The sequence below is a fragment of the Gymnogyps californianus genome, chromosome 6 (genome assembly GCF_018139145.2).
Source record: "Gymnogyps californianus isolate 813 chromosome 6, ASM1813914v2, whole genome shotgun sequence".
In the NCBI taxonomy this organism is placed as follows: domain Eukaryota; kingdom Metazoa; phylum Chordata; class Aves; order Accipitriformes; family Cathartidae; genus Gymnogyps; species Gymnogyps californianus.
In genome coordinates, this window is record NC_059476.1 from 26,996,150 (window position 1) to 27,016,132 (window position 19,983).

General features: G+C 37.7%; 1 protein-coding gene across 1 annotated transcript in view; it reads right to left on the reverse strand.

Moving 5' to 3' along the window:
* The window catches only part of DLG5 (discs large MAGUK scaffold protein 5), a 111,648-nt gene that overhangs the window by 48,103 nt on the left and 43,562 nt on the right, over nt 1-19,983 (reverse strand). The window contains exons 3-5 of the mRNA XM_050899211.1: nt 9,536-9,701; nt 4,113-4,256; nt 1,268-1,451 (exon numbers count right to left, since the gene is read on the reverse strand). Of these exons, the coding sequence (XP_050755168.1) occupies nt 1,268-1,451; nt 4,113-4,256; nt 9,536-9,701 (494 nt within the window). The remainder of the gene's footprint in view (nt 1-1,267; nt 1,452-4,112; nt 4,257-9,535; nt 9,702-19,983) is intronic.

Genomic DNA, 19,983 nt, shown 5'->3' on the forward strand with positions numbered 1-19,983 from the left:
CCTCAAAATACAATAGCCTTCTCTTGGAGGTTTTACATCCCTGCTTTGCAGGCTGGGAAACTGAGGCACAGAACAATTAAGAGATTTGCCTAGGTTTACACAGCAAACCATTTCTGCTATCTTCTGAACCAAGCCACTAAACCATTTCACAGCAGAACTCTCAAGACAGTGTTAGAGGAAGGGATCAAAAGGAAACACAAATCTTTACTCCTCTTTGCACTAGCCCTCAAGCACCTCCTAAAGTGCCATTCAGCACATCCAGCTTGCTTTGACCTTTGGCCCTCCTACCCTAGCAAATAATTATTTTTGTTTGCATAGGTTTTGCTTCTGAAGCCTAATGTTTGACTTGCAAGTTTGCCCTGTGAATCAGCCTACACACAGTTAACCGAGATATTCTGTTTAACTATTCCACATGTTACTGTAACTATTCTAACTAAATGATCACACTTTTCTGTAGGTGAACCATGGACCTGATATGACCAGTTGCTCCTTACTATTACTCTTACTTTTCTTTCTTCAGAATGTGTGAACAACGTTGGCCTGGAGACAGCCTGTTATATACAGTTCTGAAATGTCCACCTCTGAGTCCTGAAAAGCTGGTGATCTTTTGTTTCAAGTTCGAAAACATTAATCAACCTGTAGCTTTGTTCTAACTGAATAGTGTCTGCAAACCTAAAAAACCAAACTTAGCTCAGACATTCTCCTAACCTTTACAGTGTCACTACAATAATTAAAAAAAAAAAAAACAAACCAACAACAAACCAAACAACAATCCACAAAAAGAAAAAAACCCAAACCCATCTCTGTCACTCATTTTTTTATTGTGATTCTTTCCAAAAAACAAACATAGCATGCAAGTTTAAAGCATAAATACGGCATTTTTCCCATAAAATACCCTAGGAAAATAGTCGTCGTCTTAATCACATTGTAACGTCAAGCTAGGTTTTTGATGCCTCTCCACCCACTTAAAAAGAAGTATCATGTGTATACAATCTTCCTCATATATATTTTTTTCATCTCTGCATCAAAATTTCTTAATACCACCTAATATTCTATATCCCTCATTCCTTTCTCCAGTTAGACACAGAAAATCAATTAGTATCCAAGATCTCATTTTCTCCCCTAGTGCTGCAAAATGTAAGGTGGATGTTTTAGAATCAGTACAACATAAAAGGCGGTAACGCTGCACACTCGGTTTTATTGACTTATTTATCAAAGGAACAATTCATGACCTCTTCTAGCACGTACTATACAAGCTGTAGCTTACCTGCTGCTGCTGACTGCGCAGGTCCGTTATCTCTTTCTGATCCTCATCGTGAAGTCTCTTCATTTCCTCACACGACTGCTGGAGATGATTATGTTCTCGCACCAACTGCGTGTTTTTCCTCTTCAAGGTATCCATGTCCTCCTTCAGCTGTGACTGGTCACTCAGCAGCCGACTGTGCAACGTGCTGTCATGGCACACAAAAAACGCTCTTAGAGGCCAACTTGCAAGGACAAAGTCCTGGACTAATTCATTTCAAGTATGAGTTTCCTACCAAGAAAGCAGGTCAAACTAACTCAATTCTGCATATTTGAGTATTCCAAGTGCCAGGAAAAAAGTCAGAAACAAACAGGAACATAAGTATGAAAATATGCGAAAGTACACAGTACTCTTAAACCGCATCAGAAATGATGATGAATTTATGCCACCCATCAATTTCATTTCATAGCCATTTTTAAAGCAAGCAGATAGACAAACAGAAATGGTGTAATGCGAGCATAAGATGATCCTGGAGATAACAGGAATTATCCCACTAATCACCTCCACTTTCTCTTAGCCAAGCAGTAGCTAACCAAAATACAGATGAAAACTACAGAAAATCTCCTTCTTTGCTCGTTTCAAAAACAAACAAACAAAACCCCCAAACAAACAAAAAAACCCCACAACCAACAAAAACACACCATGTATGTTTCAACTACATTCAAGCAGGTAAAAAGCTATCAAAGTTACTCCAAACTTCATTATGCAAGCCATAATTACTGAAAGAAATACACTCTCACTTAAAAATTAAACAAGTGAGTCACATGAGCAGGCTATCATTCAGACTATAATTCAAGGTAGCAGTCCAAAATTAGACCAGACCACTGCTGAAAAAGAGCAGAAAAATCAATTGAATGTATTTTACTACCACAGATCAAATAAAGAGTGACATTTGGATACTGACAAGTATTTTTGTGGTTGAAACACAATGATTCAAACTGAACTCTCACACCTGCTGGTAAAATGTTTAAAGTCTGTATTTATTAAAAAAAAAAAACCACGTAACACACAGCAATGAATAAAACCAATTTACATTTTAAGATACTTTGTATTCCTTCCTTAAGAAGTGAAATACCAACATTTCCTGCACAGAATGACCCAAAGCATTAAAAAAGTTTCCTTAAAATCAGAACAACCTGCTAAAAAAAAAAAGCCTTTGACAAAATATAGTCACACAATTAAACACACATAATCTTTACATGTAGATTATTAATCTGCTGTTATTCAGATCTTGTTGGAAATTATAAATTCTTTGGAATGGTAATTTTTTTTTTTTTTTTTTTTTAAAGCATGGGGTTTTAAGAATTACTGCAGGAGAAAACAACATTTGAATTGTGTATTCTACTCAATTCCTTTCTTTACCCTGAGAATTACTCATAGGACAAACAGGAATTGCATGCATGGATTTCAACATGTGCTGTCATGTTTTGGGCACCTAAACTCCAACAGTGAGTTTCAGCCTCCCTGAAGTTTTAAGTAGAAAACCAAATTATTCAAATCCAAGTAAATAAGTTCTTATAATAAAAAGAATTACCTCTGAATCAATTAAAATTATCTATACTTTCTTCTGACCAGATAACCTTAGTCTGTATTAAGCGCAAATGCACAAGCTTGTACTTGTATATATGCACCATTTTGCAGAAGCCTAAATTTTTGGTCTCTGAGGAATATGCCTACATTCTTGGTATACTTGAGTATTTCAATCAATCACTCTACCTTTTAAAACTCAGAGTTTTTCCTCCTGATATGAGACAGGAAATCCTTTTATATTATCATGGAAATACTGAACTAAACAAAGTGTAACACAGTATGGTTTCAGGGACTACAGGACTTCTAAATAAGGTGAGCAAAACACTCCTTTTTTAGGATAAAGAATACAAGTGTTTCACATCAGCATTGGACGGACACAGGTAATTCAGCTCTGAAAAAATCCATCTACAATGTACAGAACACTAATGTTTTGCACGGAGTTCACTAGCAAATTAAAGTACTTGAAAATCCTCAAATGAAACTAGGAAAAAAGCTCTTTGTAAAGAAGCCACACAACTTGCTACATCTGCACCTGTTGACAACCTTTAATATTATTTTCAGGTTTTGAAAAAAGAACGTAAGGAAACGATGCCTATCTTTAAAGGCTTGAAGAGTTGTGGGTGAAAGCGCTATGTAAGAACTAGCAGCCCTCAATGAAAACAAATTCTGTCATTAAATACTAGTCATACTTTATAGTGTAGATTTAAGTGAAATAAACTTCAAACCAAGAATTTATCTGCATTTCTGAGCTGTCTTCCTTTCAAGCGAAGAAAACATGCTTCTACTTGCATCAACAACTGATTTTTAAACAGAAATACATGCTAGAAATATTAACCATTTTCTCCCTATTTTATTACATTTTCATAAATGCTTAGAATTGGTCTAAACCTGTGTTAAAACTTACACAAATCGGCATGAGAGCTATCACAACCTATTAAAAGAGAGTAAGAAATGACATTCTCTCGAATTATATTCTGGTCTCCAGCCTGATAGTAAGGCTATCGGACTGTAATTGCAAGTCAGTAACTAGGCTTTCGTTGTCAGTGTCCCATCAAGACATCAGGGATTTCTATCTCAAATTCCTCAAAGTAAAACAAGTAATCCATACTTTATCATTTCAAATAGGCCAGAAATGTTTTATCTGATGCAGACAAACATTAATCTTGCAATTAACGTGGAAAAACAGAATTAAAAAACTATTTGATTACCATGTTCTAATACTTTATGATCTAGCACAGACTGGTAAACTCTTACCTTGTACAGCTTTACTAATACTTACTGATAAAAATCTGCCTCTTTTGCTGCTTCTTCACACCTTTTTAGTGTCTTGGTGTGTTGATTCTGCAGAGACTGTAGGTCTGACATGGCCTTCATGCACTGAATCTTCAGTCTTTCATAATCATGATTTGGTTTTGGACTAGGCCTAGCATGGAAAAAGAATATGAAGTCAAACATCAGCTACTAAAGAGAATGAAAAGTCTGGGAAATTACTATCCAATAAAAAAATAGTATCACACAACTGTTGATATTTAGGTTATATTATGCTTTAATTTAAATACTGACCACTTCACATTAAGATGCAACCACAAATAAAAATTAATTGACTTTAACCTGTATTAGTTTTATACTGAGACGTAACATCTAATAATGAGAGAATTCTGTCTATCACTAACACAGCCAAAAATAGTACTAAGTGTGCACGTACCTCTCTTCTGAGCAGCAGTATTATCACAGAGCAGAACTGTCACTTGATACAAGAACAAGTCAATCACAATACACTTGGCTTTCCTGCACTACCATGTCAAAACTCTCAAAGAAAAAGCACAGAGCTGCAGTGGGAGTGGGGCTGAAAAGAGGCTGCCGAAGTCAACTGGGGGTGCATGGAGACCTGGGCTAGGAAAAACTTCTCATCTAGGCAGTGGCTGGAGGACCTCGTCTACAGCTCCCTAGGAAAATCAGGGTTAGGGCTGAGAGGAAGACTTCCAATGGAACACCAAATGCATGCATCTGTGCTGGCAGAATTTGACCAGTTCGACTAATCGAGCATTGAATTTAAATAATTTGACCAAGTCATTATGCTGAATTACATATCTGATTGAGTCTTACCATGTTCTTTCAAACTGCTATAAATGAATAAGAAAACATGTCAGAATCTACTTCACATTTCCATAAGATAACACAAATTTTGTTCAAATAACTATTAGGAATCTCCAAGACAATAAATGTAATCTCCAATAAGCAATTTTCAGTAAGCTGAACAAAGTGAAAGCCAAAGTCAGTCAAAAGAAAATTTCTGACTGAATTTTTTTTAGTATACCAGGATGATTGGGAGAGGAGAAATTTTCTAAAATAATCTACCTTGTCAAGCAATTGACCAACATAGGTTACATCTAGAATGTGTGCTCCTTGCACATGATACCTTTATTTACTTATTAGAAAAATCATAAATCATGGTAGAAACTAAATTAGCAGGATTATGCCTGCTTGTTTTGAAGCACTAAGCTTCTAAAAGAGACTCTAAATTGAACTGTTCCTCCTCCACAGAGTCACAAAATTTTTGCACCATTGAATTTTCTAGTTTCAAAATGAAGCTTCTGACAGCTGTCCCTGTGTCATCTCCTGGGTCTCTTATAACTCCACAGGCAATGGAAAAAAAAAAACAAAACCAAAACCAAGAAGAAAACAATTGCTTTCTAATTTAACTCTGTTTATTCTCATATCAGATTTGCTCCATTGCTGCACCGATCACCCTGTCTCCCTCCCACCTTACTCTCTCCCAAACGCCTTCACTGTAAGCACAGCCTGAAAAGCAATCAGAATTCTCTTTGCTTCATACAAAAACAGCAACATGGATTCTGGAATTGAAATGCAGCTGGCAATTGAATCAAAATGAAAATGGTTTCGTACTACTGCAGTGGTCAGAGTTGTTAAAAAAAAAAAAAAAGCCAGCCACATCTGATTCACAGACTTTTATGGAGTATATGTATGATATGAAGGTGCTTTTTAGCAACCCAGTTGCATTTGGGTTGCTGAGTAGTAAGGTCTTCAATTGTAATTCCTCTTTTTCTCTTTTCTCCAGAGAAGCGCTCCTGGGGAAAACAAAACCAAAAAACCCCTTCTTTGACTGACAGACTCTAGCAACAATTAAAACCCAAATTCACATAAAGTAACCAAATATTCAAGTCACATCCACAGGGATGTCTTTTAGGGGTTTTTTTTAATACAATGTTTAGGGGTGCCAAAAGAAGTAGTACATTATTCATACAGTGTTACAGACATATTACCACAACTACTGCAGTGTTATTCTGTTAAAATACAACCCTAGTTAGCATAAGTAAAACTCATTTTGAAGTGTTCACACCCTTGACAGAATCACTAAAAACCTAAGTATTGATTTAAATTAGACTTTAGGGTGAAATTATTGAAAGTAAACGCCATCTGTCCACCAGTGTCATTAAAATGACAACATTAATTGAAGCACAGTTTAACTCTCAGTTGAAGCGTTAAGCTTACCAAGACCCATTAACACATGTTCATATTAAGCTTGTAATCATAAATTCATACTCGTGCAAAATATTTTAGTGTATGAGTTTTTACTAAAGGAAAACTATTAGGTCAGTCTCAAAGCTATGGTGAAAACTTGTTCTACAAGTCTAACATGAATCACATCTATTTCATATATTGCTGAAGTAACACTAGCACTATTCTAAAAAAAAAAAAAAATTTTTTTTAAATCCTATAAACTTATGGAAACCATGTAGGTAACTACAGAAGTTAGCCTACCTACACAATGAGGAAGGAACAACAATGCCACCAGTAACATCCTGCATTCTAGCTCATCTACATGAAATAAAAACCACCTGGATAGCCAAGGCCATATGTTCCACAGTGCTGTTCCAAGGGTTTACGTCTCAGCAAGAAAAACAGGGATATGCACATTGGTCAGAAGTCAAAATTCAAAACTGTTGCAACAAAGCAGTCCATTCAAACACATGTAGTGGTTGACTCTTGTTTAAATAAGACCACCACAGTTTTATGCTAAAATGCCTTACGAAATACAGAAAACTATGTTTTCAATAAAGGAGAGGTGTCAGTTACTATTTTGGAAGCATTGGTTCAAACATCAACAAAATTTAAAACGCTAGTGTCAAAGGTCTAACTGTTTTTCTGATATTAATATAACAACTCTAAAAATCCTTTGTATTCCAGTGGAATTACCCTGAGCATAAATCAAGGCCACGGTGAGACTGACATTTACATGCATCTGATGCTGACATAAAAGCTAATGCCAATGGCAGATCCAATTTCGTGGGCAATGCCTACCCAACAACTTGAAAATGTTATCATTTACTATTGCAATTCCACCAACAATTACAGATTACACGTAAAACACTCTCTTCTCAAAGGCAGTTTTCAGGGGTTTTATTTGTATTGCAGTTCTCCTCTACTACTACGTAAATAGTAAGAATAGCAAGTTTAAGTCCATAAAGTGCACCTTGAGCACACTAAATTATTCGGTCAAGTCTTTGCTTAATCACCACAACACGTGCGTGCATACAGTCACTGTCAAGTGACACAAGCACAGCATGAGCAATCCTACTCCTGTCCAGCAGGATGACACATGTTCATCTGATTCAGCACGTCACAATCCACTTCTGTGGCTCCTCTGCCACTGCTCTAGACTTAGTCAACACCTGCTTTGGAAAACAGCTCTCGGTTTTGCAACTGCCAGCCTTCACAGCCAGCGCAGCCCAGCCTACGAACGTGCTGCGAGCTGCAACTGCTCTGAAGTACGCCATCGTGACGTGTCAAGATTTGCCTCTAGACCACCTGTGTTTGGTATGGCCATGGTTAAAGCAACATACAAAGCCAGGAAAGCAAAAGCCCTTTTTGGGTAGTAGAAGTCACCATCTAAATAATGATCTTTCAGCTTTCACACTTCAGTGCAACAGTTTGCAATGTCTGGGCTTTGACTCCTGGAAGGCCGAAGATTAGTTTTATATGAGGAAAGAATGCAAAACAAAGTAAAAAAAATACCAGCAAGTTTTCAAGAACCATAGAAGGTGCATGTGGATGGGAGGAGTAGTTGCTCGTATACTGAAGGCAAAACATGTCAACTAATAATCTTCATTCATTTCCCACTCTTCAAATAATTAATTGCTTGAAAGGCAGCATCCTCCATCTAACATATACTGTCCAAGCACTGCCCAAATACAATGTTTATTTTGATGAGTTGTTCTTTAAGATGTAAACATTTATATTTTCCACAACATACAAATCCTACACTGGCAGCAGAAAATTGTTTAGACAATTAAAGAGAAAAAACTAGGGCAGTCTAGAGGACAGCTCATCAGAACTTTATTAATAGCATCCTGGTTTATGGAGAACATTATTATGAGCTATAAAATCCTCAATGCCTAAGCTCTAGTGACTTCAAATAAGAAATCCCTCTGTATAAATAAGTAACTGGAAGCTATACAAAGGATGTTGACATTTGGCAACCTTTTCCTCTCCTGTCCCCACAACACTTGGAGACCCTTAGATAGAACACAATGCTCTTAAAGTAGCCCTCAGAACTCATGGCGGGAGGAAGGGGGCATTAAGATGAGTAGCTAAGGAGTGAGTAAAATGCCCAGATTCTCTCAATTCCAGTTCACTGGTTCAAATCTTGACCTTATCTCATAAGGACAAAAAGTTTAATTAACCACCTGACCACATACAGATAGAGCTGATGAAGTAACAGATACAAACAACAACAAAACACTGAAGTTCAGAGAAGCTATGCATCATGGCAACACCTCCCAGAAAATCTGTTTTTTGCTCTTATTTCAGATTCAGTGACAGACAATTTTTTCCAATGTTCAAAAAATTTCTCTTACATGTGCTTACTGCAGGCAAAAAGTACCTGCTCAGTGTACCCAAAGTCAGGTTTATAAACATTAGCAGATCTTTAACCCTCTAAAATAAACCAATTCTACCCAATAAAATCCTTATCTACAATTAACTTATACTCTCCCTGAGTACTATCTTCCTCATAACTTATCAACCCTCAAATTTGAATGAGCTGCATAAGGCTGCTGGCTATTAACTGACTTTGAACACATGTTACTTAAATTTGGCAGCACCCGTAACTTCTCAGTGGAGGAGAGTTCCTTACTCTCAACATGTTAATGCTACACAGTACTCCAATATATGTATACCAGAAAGGGTACCTCCTAAAAAACTCTTACTTCCCTCAACAGAAATCCAAACCTCTCTCCTTGCAGAAGCACAGGAATAGCTGAGATTTTTTTTCCTCTCCTAATTTCTGTCCTCCAGCCAAATATTCAGACCTATTTCCCTTTCTTCTCTCTTGCTTTCAAAACAGCAAATGCTTCAGCCGCTGTCATCTTTCACTTCCCACAAGATAACCCAGGAAGCCTGAACAACTTGTTTGCTTTCTTCTCTCAACATAGAGATGAGCCCTACTCTCCTCATTCCCACAGCAAAATTGCTGGAGAAAGCGGGAATAAGCATTCAACAAGCAGCTCTGAAACCTGGATGTGGTCACCTACATACACACACATCACCAGGATGCAAGTAGGTTATAAGCAACATATATACATTGCAATATCCTTGCTGCTCTACAGGCAAGCAGGAGTCAAGACACTTGAAAACACTACTGAGGACTAAATTGAAGTGCTACATTTCCTTTATTTTTACCTGCAGTCATCAAAAGTTGATCCAGGAGATGAAAGTGCAAGTCGCTTGCGCAGCTCATCCCTCTCTCGAGTTACCTGACGGAGCTGATATAATATCGTCTCCAGCTTCTCACTCATCTGTCTCGTGTCTATTACAGGTGGTGGAGATGATGCTTTACCCGTCGTACCTGACCAAGAAATAAATAATTGGCAGTCAGAGAACTCCTCAAAAGAACAATACAACTTCACTAAAGAAGATACACTAATTCAAAAAATCCTGTATTTTTGGTTGCAGAATCCTGTTCAAAAATGAAACAAGTCATGGAAGTTTTCATCAGTGAGTTGACACAAGAATAACTCCAGTCAGATCCCATGCTAGCAGAAAAGCCCTATCTGTGTTGCAAGTTATGTCTGCATGAGTAGGTTCCTTGCTTACTCATGAACTTACAAGTTGCCTAAAAGGCAAGGCAAGTTTGGAGTCACAATTGCAAAGACCTCAGAAACTACCATAGTGACAGAAGTCATAAGTAGAAAGTTATTTCCAATAAGGAACCATGTTCTTGCTTCTAAAAAAAAAAAAAAAAAAGTAAATTCCAGCCATATCAACTTACCCCAGCAAGAGCAGAGAAACTGCTACAGCACAGGGGCTCTTCTCCTCTTCCTTTATCCAGCAGCACAGACATACTATTCTGCTATGTGCTACTGCCAACATTTATTTTTAACACAATTCTATGCTTTCACATGTTGCAATTTATCAGTCCAATACGTGAAGTTAAAGATTTGACTTGCCAACAAATCATGAGAAACGGGCTTCATTTTTAACAACATTGGCTAAAACAAGCACATTACAATCACTGCAACTGGACTACACATCAAATTTCCTCTAAGGGGCAGTCATACATTAAAGAGTTTCATGGGATCTTTTAATTCTCAGCTTTCTTAGTATCAGAGATGAACAATGATGCCTACTGTCTTCTCAGACAGCTATACCAATACAAAGAGGTCTTCTTCCACCTGAGAGATGAGAGTCTGGTACATTGCTCCACAACACACTGACAATTAATTCAACTGTGATTTTAGTTCTGCTCATTTTAATCCCAGACACATGAGAGCAAACTCAAAGATATAGGTCACAGACGTGAAAGTTAAAGGCCTAAATGTATACAGGAGATTACTATTTTCTGCCCAAAACAGATATTCTAGAAATAGTTCACATAATTATACAATTGAAACAAGTTGCTGATGTATATATTAACTTGTTAGGATGTACCTTTATTATGCCTTTTTTTAAAAATGAAGAAACAAAAGACAGAATACTAAAATAATGCTCTCTGATCACTGTCTTTTCAAAGAAAGAATTTCAAACAAAGTTATTTCACCTGATCAAATGCTAATGAGTTGCAAGGATTGGCTTTTTATCTCTAAACCCAGTTCAGGAAGGTATTGCAGAATGCAAAAACTCTCTCCAACTTTTAAGTAGAACTACCTGTGCTTTAAAATTCCCACACGAAAATAACTGCAGGGTCAGAGCTATCATATGTACAGCATCTAGAATAATAGGATCCCTGTTCTTATTCCTTTCAGCTGTTGCAGTAATTCTGTAATGAGAATTTATAAGCACAGACTGTTCTTTTAATCTAATTATTGCATAATAATGTATGTAAAGGCTCTAATAGCAAACTGAAGAGAAAAAATTGCAGGAACAGCCTGCATTCTGTAGAAAGACACAAACTCACGTCACTCAAAAGAATTCTCAATAGAGGCTGCATTTGGGCTTTCTCCTACTACTTTGTTTCACTCCTCCATCCAGATGGAGTCCCTTCATCCAAAAGGAGTAAGGATCTCACACTTTCAAAATGCAGTTATCCTTTCTTTTTTCTAAAATAAGAAGCACTCTACATAATTTTTAAGGCAAGATTATACAGAATCCAGTAATAATACAAATGCACTATCCTAGGCTCATGATATAGGGAATAAATAGGGAAAAAAACAAACGGACAGATAAAAAAAGTCAGAATATGTATTCATTTGGAATAGTTTGGACGCATCAACAAGCAGGGAATTTCATAAACAAGTGAAAAGGTAAAGGCAGACAAACCTAATGTAGGTATTGACAGGCTGCATGGTCTTGGGTAAACTCAGTGGCAACCTGCACTACTTCTCACTTGAGCTGACACATCAGAATATACATAACACTGAAAAAGTCCCCTTCTCATCCTTACAGAGAAGTTCAAAAGCTTATCTGTCATCCTGGGGCTGCTTGCAAGCAAAACAGATGAACAGGATGCAAGGGGCACAAGAGGAAGAAGGAGGTAACTCAGGAAGGCTGGTGTGCTTTACAGGGAGGAAAGGGCATTGGATTAACAATAGCCCATCACTAGTATCAGTGTTAACCCCAGCAGCAGTCCCATGGACAATGTCTGCTACACAAGTCCTACACAGTCATGCAATGGCTGCTCTGGGAATCCAAAATATAGTAAAAGGAGGCAAGAGTTGTATCTCTGCTCCTCCACCTCTTCACCCCCCCAGCTTTGACAGCATCCCAGTGACAATCTTCTTCAGGTGAGGAGAAAATTTGTGCACGCAGTCCCAAAACTGTGCCAAGCAAGACAAGACCGCTTTAAGTAGGCGGGCTAATTAGCCTTAGGAAAGAAGCTTTCTTGACTAATGTGAAGCCATTAGTCTTAGTACTAGAAAACGTTATTTTTCATTAACTTGTCACTTTTTACAACAAATACTTTCATCTCAAATGCAACGATATTATTGTCAACACATCATACCAGCCAAGAGATGTATGCCTTTTAAGTGCTGTAAAAACACAGATCAATACGATCCAGATATTCCCTCTCTCATCCTTAAAAGAAGTCCAAAAAGTTTATTTTTGCTTGATTTACTAACAACCTTACATTTTCAATAGTTGTACAAAAGGTCTCATAAATGTTAAATCAGATTTGTGGATGCTCAAAATAAAACCAAAAACCAAAAAACTTCAGTAAACTCCTCTTTCATCGGAAAAATTCAATACTCTTCATTTCCTTTAAAGGGGCTTTTACAGCTGAATGCTGAAAGCCTTTTATTGCATCTGACATCCTGATGCAGTAGAAGGAAAGTGACCTGTGCTTCCAGCTTTGTATTCTTTTTCCATCTGACTGCATATTTTACACAACAGTACTTCCTTTCTGCACTTTAACCAGTAAAACTGGTCTCAAAATGTACAAGCCTAAAGGCTAAACCTCCATTATCCAAATTATGCCACCTTTCAGTAACTCACCTGCTTTCTCAGACAACCTGGATTTGTGAAAATGTATTTACTGCATGTCCTGCCAAGTGCAACTCATTCATCTGCTTCGGTAAGCCTCACGACTCATTTTTAATGTGAGCTGCACTTGGGCTCTGAGAACCCAATGGTATGGAAGTCACCTCCCTGGCCAGCCTCCAGGTAAGCAGTGCTCCACCAACTCCTGAAACAGCCGACAGCAGGGACGTGTCGTGTGGGCAAAACGCATTTTGCCCATAAGGCAGTACATGCACTAAGTCCTGAGTATGCATTGACTTAATCTAAAGCAAGATTTTGCAGGATTTCCATCATACGTTGTATAAAAGAAAAACCTTAGTAACAGAAGCTGGAGCAATCATATCTTCCATAATTATAGTCCAAATGCTGGACTTCCCAGAAACCACAAAGATCCATTATTGTACTACATACCAAATACAATTCTTGATGATTACTCTGATCATCAATGATTGAAGAGATAATACAGCCACACAGAAACCACTGCTCAGTTAGCTTCATATTTGGGGATGGGGTAGCACACTTTTTGAAGAAAAAAAGAACATTTTAAAAGAAACAGGGCTGGGAAACTTGTCAACCTGACCAAGATGTACCACAATGCCAAATCAATATAATGTTGAGGTGGGAAAATGGGTACCAATGCATAAACAGCTACTTTTAAGAAATACCATTAACATATTCTGAATTATAATAAACTCACTACTCTGAGAAATACACTTGTATGACAGGTTCAACTAATTCAAAAGGCAATCTGTCACAAGCTAACAGAATGCCTGAATTTTATGATGATTTTTTAAACTCATAAATTTGTGCCAGTTCTTTCTTGCAAACAAACAGGAGACTATTCATTCTACAGTCAAGCCTTTTTCATTGTTTTCTTTCACAAAAAATACAATCAACAGGGATGTTCGGAATATTATTTCTTTATGGCCTTGTAAATCATGACAGAAAACGTTAAAAAAAGACTTGCAAGACATGTTGCAAAGCATGATCAACTGGGTTTCTCCTCAAGCTCAGGAAGGGGTGGGGAGTAAAGACTTATGCCTGTTGTAGGAAAATCTGGGCTAGAATATTTATTTTCTTTCAATAATTTCTGAGGACTAGAACAGGATTACACATCAGAAGTTATCATTTAGATACATTTCTTCAGATATGTCTTCTGAAGTGGTCTTGCAATAGCAGAGAGCACAGAACAGAATTGTCTGCAGGTGAAATAAAACATTAGTAAAAACAAGCAGCAGTACATTTAGGAAAGGAAACTGAAAGGTAAAATAATGAACTGTGGAAACAGTTTCATCTGACAGACAGAAAACCTAATAGGTTATGAAAGCAGTGAGGATCACGTAACATCCAAGCACAAAAGAATGGGTAACACTTCAGTATTTGTTTTAATGCAGAATATAACAAGCTAAACAAACCCACCAGCATGTAAAAAACTTTCAACTTCAGTAAGTTTAAGACTTTAGAAAGAACTGAACAGTGATTCTAGAAAGATCAACATGAAAGAAAATCTACAACCTAATATTCAAAATAGCAAGGAGGGGGAAAAAACGGCAGATATGTCAATTCAAAAAGTCCTTGCAGAACTTTGCTGAGCTAAAATAAAATAGCGAGCAAAATCTGTTACCATGACCAAGGAAACACAGCTGAAGCTTCTGAGTTGAATATTCGAGAGCTCCCTGGTGGGAAAACTCAAACCCTACATTTGTCAGGCTCACAACCACACACTGAAAGCATAACCTAGACCAAAGCATCCAATCTGAATCCAAGGCGGACAACGACTAGGGTCAACTGCTGCACACCAGCCAAGGGGATGAGACTCCACCAGCACTCATTCCTTCACATCTTCTTGTGCAGAGGAGTTGTGAGCATCATCTCACCGTACTGTTTTATAGCCCCAAAAGAAAACTGCTGACACCAAAAGGATTTCCTGAATGCACAGACTGATAAAGGGCCTCAGGGAGTAGTGAAAGACACCGCGTTCCAGACATGCTGTCTGGAGTGCAGGAGATGGGTATTCACACACGCTGTGTTTCCATTCAAATCATTATAGACGAACGAAATCTTCAGAAATTCCTCCAGGGAGCTGCCAAATGTTAAGAAGATATTATAGCAAACAAAATACCATGAAGTGGTCAGCTATTCACTAGTGGTTCTCAAGCCCTATCTGTGCAGAACCCTTAAGAGACCAAGAAATAACTCAAATTGATTCATTACAGGAAACATTAAAAAAAAAAAAAAAACAAAACCAAAAAAACCCCAAACAAACAAACCTAACCCAAACAAAGGCCAAAAAAACCCAACGCCCCTCCTCCAAGACTGCATCAGTACACATCAGCAAAGTTAACCTTTTTGTTGTTACTGTTGTTTTTTTTAAAACAGGGCATCACATCCACTGAGTAATTCTTGGGTACCTCTGAAGTGACAGAAGTTGAGAGAACACTGCATGACTACATGTCAACCCATAGCTGCCTGGAAATGGATTCCATAGAAGTCAGTGATAATACATTTAAGCTATTCAGAGTGCTTATGACTTAAGAGAAGATGGTTATTAACAAACACATCGAAAATTAGGTAAAGATATTAAGGATCAATCCTAGAGACATCTACATGATTCATGAACAGAGTAAAATAGAAGGAAAGTGAAGTTACTTTAAGTTTGCGGAAGAGGGTGTTTATTTCCTAAGTTAAAAGTCTTGTTTCCAGTAAGCCAAACAGGTACTATTCAGATCAAAGGACAAGAAAATCACACAGGAAATAAATCTATAAAAAGAGGTTTAATTCAATTGAGGCCAAATTTTACAGGAAAATGACTTCTGAATAGAGAGACTGACTGGTGAGGAGGTGGAACATCGAAGGCAATCACTGCAGTACAGAAAAGGATTCTGATGTGGTGTACTGGTAGTGTTCCTAGTACCTTTTCTCATTCATTTGTGGCCTTTCAGTAGGTGTAATATTGTCACTTGTTCCTTTGTCGGTATGTGTTAACTGCTGAGGTATCTTTACCAAATACAAATTTTGTGTTTGTGTTAGTAAAAAAGCAAGAAATACAGCGAGAGATTTCTACAGGCTGTCAGGGGGGAAATAAATAATTCACTCTTTCAGACAAGGAACAAGTGTTTATCTTTGACTGAAAGAGTATCATAAACCACACCTGCAACTGAACACTTCCTATTAATAGTAAAAACAATTATTTTGTTATATACAACTGTAGAAAGTGTGAAGCAATAAACTGAAATCACAATATAAAAGGACAGTTGTCAAAATGGCCAACATGAAAATGGCAAATGAAAGAATACACATTGTTGGGAAGGAATTATCATCTCATGGGAGGAGGGTAATGTTTACTTTGGAGTAAGAATTAAGGCTCTCAGATTAAGTAACTGGAATTGCAATTAGTGAAAAACTATCTGTAAATAGCCTGTCAGGCTGATAAGCTAACAAAGCGTTAAGCAAGGAAATACTGTCAGTTGAAGTCAAAGTTGGACAAGCTTGGTGGGGACAGAAATACGACCACCCGATGGCTGCAAGAAAAAGTCATAAAACTGTAGTGCCAATGGTGGTGGTTGTTACAGACTGGTATGTAAATTCCCATAGGAAAAGGTAACACAGTGATATGAACAGTGAAGAGCAAGAAAAAACACTTATGACTAAAAAAGTGACACCATTTGCAAAGAAGGGAACAGCTGGAACAATAATAGTTTGTTAAAAGTTAAAAGATAAAGGTATAATATGCGATGTGGAATGAAGAGGATACAAGACTGACAGCTGTAATCAAAACAATGCAAAAGGATCTGGCTGTGGAAAGAAGGAAATTATACATGTGGAAAGACGGAAGGCCTTTTCCATTCCAAAAATCCTCTCATTAGGATCTCAGTATATTTTCAAATAATAGAAGAGTATGCAATGCCTTTCTGTTAAAAACTCATCATGAAAAAGCATAATGGAGGCTATCCTCGGAGCCATAGCCTGACTCCTGCATGCAAGCTGCTGGTTTCTATTAAACAACACTTCTCAAAAAAAAAAAAGAAAATACTGTGCATTGAGGAGGGGAGGAAGAATCACATTTTTAGAGCACTAAAGGAAAACTCTGAAGTTTCATTATGGTACTAGGGTAGGTAAAAAATGGCTCGATTCCAGAAACTATAATCCTGTCACGGCATCATATTGCTTAGGTCAGTAGTGTGTTACTGGAGGCTGTAAAAGTAGTATTGAGTATCAAAAGTCTTGAAACATACCCTTTAAGTCAATTCACAGAGGCTTTTTTAGGCAACATGGGCCAGAACAATAACTTACCTGGCTATTGTAAAAAGGAAGAAAAGAGCCTGATTTTGGAAGAAAAGAGCAAGGAAAGTAAAAAATAAAAAAGATGGAAATTGGCTAGAGTAGATCATCGACAGATGCACAGAAACTAAGAAGGACACTGTATTACTACTTCCCATAGCAAACAAATTTGATGATTTCAGGCTGAAGTATAAGTAGGGCGATATTTGGTTGATATTATAACATCTACAGATAATCTTTCAGAACACAGGCCTTCCACCTTTCCTTACGGGTCTAGAAAATTATCTGCTGGGATACAGAAAGAACATCTGGTCCAGCCCTCCTGTTCAAGCAGGACCACCTAGAGCCAGTCATCCAGGACTATGTCATTAAGTTCAATTCAGTGCTTGGTGAGCATTTATCTTCAAAATTATAAATGTCAAATGACTTGAGTGCACTACACAAACTGGCACTTTTTTTTTTCTTTCTTCCTTCTTTCTTTTTTTTTTTTTTTAAAGGGAGTCTCTATTTCATGTTCTTTTCCTCTCCATTATCATGACCGGTCAAGTGGGAGACTAGCCAGCGACTGTCACGTATAGCTGTGTTACTGGTTTCTATCCAATTCCTAAGTGACACTGTTGTTCCGTGCTTGGCACGCCAGGCACTGCATCTCCATAAATAATTATTCTGATGTCAGAGATGCAGGATTGTAGCTCCATTCAGAGAGTCTGCCGGGCACGGGGAGTGGGCAGATGAAGGATGCTTCTATTTACACACAAAAATCTTTGTCATTAGCCAAGAGCAAAGAGAAAGGAAATACAGAGAGAGCATGACAATTTAATGAGGATTTGTTCCTTTGGGGGGGAGAAGGTGGGGCTGAAGCACAATGGTGGGATGCAGGGATTACAGCAGTTTATATCGTACCTCTTTTGGAAATTAACAGTGAATATTTGCCCTCAGTACCATGAAAACTACCTATTTTGCATGCCCAGCATGAACTTTATTAATACATGGGAAACAAAAGGAAGGAAGCATAAAGGAAAAAAGAAAATATTGCCATCTAAACCAATTTTGAATGGTGAGGAAAATACACAAGAAAAACCTGTAAAGAGCAATGACCTGTCCCTCTGTATTTTTATTTACATACAGATACAAAAGAAAAAAGGCAGATATACCTATGGTCAAGGCAGATAAACCTACAAAGAGGAGTTTCTTCTCCAAGGCTGCTACCTTGCTGCTACACAGGTGGGAAAACTGGCTTCCACTCAACTGCTTATTCTACCACACACACATGAGGCTGGAAGTTCATTCTTGTTGCATCCGTCATGCCCTGCAAGCCCACCGAGGCAGGGAAAGAGAAAAAAAGCTTGGATGACACCACAGTACTCCGGATAGACTAGCCCTCAACTCTCCTCTGAGTCACATTATGCAAGTTATATCACTCCTTGCTCTCCTCTTATATTAGGACTACAACATTACTGAAGACTGAGAGAACCCCACCGTATCCAGTCGTTCCCTGTACAGAAGCTGCTCCATAACTGTTCATCCATGCTGCTGCTCTCCATGCTTGCTGCCCTCTTCTCTTTCAATGGGAGAATCAGAATTGCGAATATACCCAAGACTCAGGCACACCACGGGTTTATACAGGGATAAAATTATGTTCTCTCATCTTTCCCTCTTCCTTTCCAAATCCTAACACCATGTTTTATTTATTTGACAGAGACTGAGCCCATGTTTTCTTAGAATTACCTTTTAGGAACACTCATCTTAGAAATATTTAAGCTTAGTTCTTAGATCAGGGTCTTTTTCTGGAAACTAAGCCCATTGTTATATACACCAGCTTCATAAATTAACTCAGAAACCCAGGATAGCTGTCAAACATATAGAATCATCTCAATTTCACAACATCCTGCCTTACTTGGAAGTGTTTCAGAAAAAGATCATTTAATTAAGAACGCTGGCAGCAGAAACCACCTCTGACAATAGCTAGGGTGATTAAGGTTGGGAAGAAAAGATGAAGCACATGGACATACCCTTCTCTAGTTACTTTTATGAACTATGGAGTCCATAGACTACAAATGAAAGATTGTATTGTCTCTCCTAATTAGAAGATGCTAAGATTCACTCTCTGCTTCTTTATCTGGGCTTAATTAGTGGCCCCAATACCTTTCTCATTTCTTCTGAAAGGTCAAATGTGTAAATGTGTTTGAGCTGCTTGACAACAGAAGCAAGGTAGACCAGAAATAAAAATTTGTGAAATATTAACGAAAACCAGTGTTTTGAACTCAGGAATAATAAAATAGATCCCTTTTCTGCCCCATGAGGAAGGCCCATGTGAGTGGAGAAATGAAAATATTCCTTTATATACACATGTGTGTATACATAACTATCAATGTCAAACTGAACATATTCCAAAGCTTACATTGCCTCCAAACCATGAGCTATTTACCTTTTTTCACTGATGCATTCATTTCACAGGCTAAACTTACCATTTCCACTGCACAGAATTACCCTTATGAAAATGTATTCCAGTAAGATGGGGACAGAGTGAAGGGAAGATGTATGTGAAATTCCTGAAACGCTATAGCAACTCAGTATTTGTTGAGATTCCATTCAAAGAAGTCATAGGAAGCCTTCAGGGAGCTGGCATGCAAGCAGTTTCAGTTATGATGGTTTGTCATTCAACAAATCAGTCAATATTAAAATAATCTGACTGCAGCTTTGAAGTGACTTGCAAACATGTCTATTAGGATATGGTGGTTATTAAGCAAAGAAATTTTGCTATTGATATTAGATCACATTAAAAATATTATCTCCTGCAGAACAAGATGTGAGGGAGAGAAAATGGTTGGGGAAAACAATGATACTCATTAATAACAAGTCTATAACCAGACTATACAACAAACATGTCAGCT